General features: G+C 52.8%; 1 protein-coding gene across 1 annotated transcript; it reads right to left on the bottom strand.

Moving 5' to 3' along the window:
* Window positions 1-287: 287 nt before the first annotated feature.
* On the bottom strand, window positions 288-945 carry LOC105812113 (heat shock transcription factor, X-linked-like; the record flags this gene model as incomplete). The annotated part of the gene is made up of 4 exons (XM_012646505.1): window positions 288-299; window positions 450-619; window positions 714-724; window positions 804-945. Coding segments are annotated over 4 exons (335 nt in total), but the record flags the coding sequence as incomplete, so codon positions are not given.
* Window positions 946-989: the final 44 nt, after the last annotated feature.

The following is a 989-nucleotide window of genomic DNA, read 5'->3' on the forward strand; positions in this document are numbered from 1 at the left end:
TAACCATTAGGGAAATTTTAGCCCATTTACAAGTGAGACTTGATCTCATCTGTATGTAAGGTGAAGATCCTGCTATATGAAGGCACCACTACGACAGGGAATTGTGTATGGATAGCCAGGAACACGGGCTCACTGTGAGCACTCAGCCACCAATGCTCAGTCTTTGTACTTGCCGACCATTTCAACGTAACTTTTAATGACTGGAGGCAGGATGTCTGAAGTGCTTAATAAAACCCAGACCCTGCTTGAGTATCTACTGGGTACCTGCATTAGGCCCGGGAGGGCCATTACGCTGAAGTCTTTATCACAAAAGCAAAAGACATGTGAGGGGGGTACCTGACTGCAAAGAAAGAAAACTGGCAGAGACCGAGACCACTTTGTGCAGACAAAGAACTCCTCATTTTCTGATAGGTTTCGTTGACCAGCACATGTTCCCACTCAGTGCTTGCCTTCGTGTATCTGTGGAGGTCGGCATAGTCTGGGTACACCTGTGGCCGTTCAACACCTGGCACGTATTCTGAGACACAGCAGCAGTTGGGACAGCAGTGAAACAAAGTCGGGGGATGAGGGAACATGGCCATGGAGGCAGCAGGCCCAGCAGCCATGACGGGCACAGGCACTCAGACAACAGGAGCTGTGTGGAGTGCACGCGGACGATCTGGGAGGCACGGCCTGTAAAGATTCATCCGGGTGGAAGGTAGGGCAAAACAGACAAAGAGGAACTCTGCAGGCACAGTGACATCTGCCACCATGGTGACATGCGCCTAGACGCCCTCTGGCTGCTCTTCAGCCCTCTGGGCTACTGGAGGTCGTCATTCCTCAAGGGAGTTGCCTGCAGAGCAGACTCGCTCCTGATTTGCCTGGTGGGACCGTCAGGGTCTTGGTTCTTTGGTATCTCCTGGCTGTCCTCATTCAGAGATGTTCGATCTTCTAGGTGGTCGGTGGCTGGGGGCGCCAGAGGGTATTGCGCGGCTTCTGGCTTGCTCTCC

This window comes from Propithecus coquereli, unplaced genomic scaffold (genome assembly GCF_000956105.1).
Source record: "Propithecus coquereli isolate 6110/MARCELLA unplaced genomic scaffold, Pcoq_1.0 Scaffold1064, whole genome shotgun sequence".
In the NCBI taxonomy this organism is placed as follows: domain Eukaryota; kingdom Metazoa; phylum Chordata; class Mammalia; order Primates; family Indriidae; genus Propithecus; species Propithecus coquereli.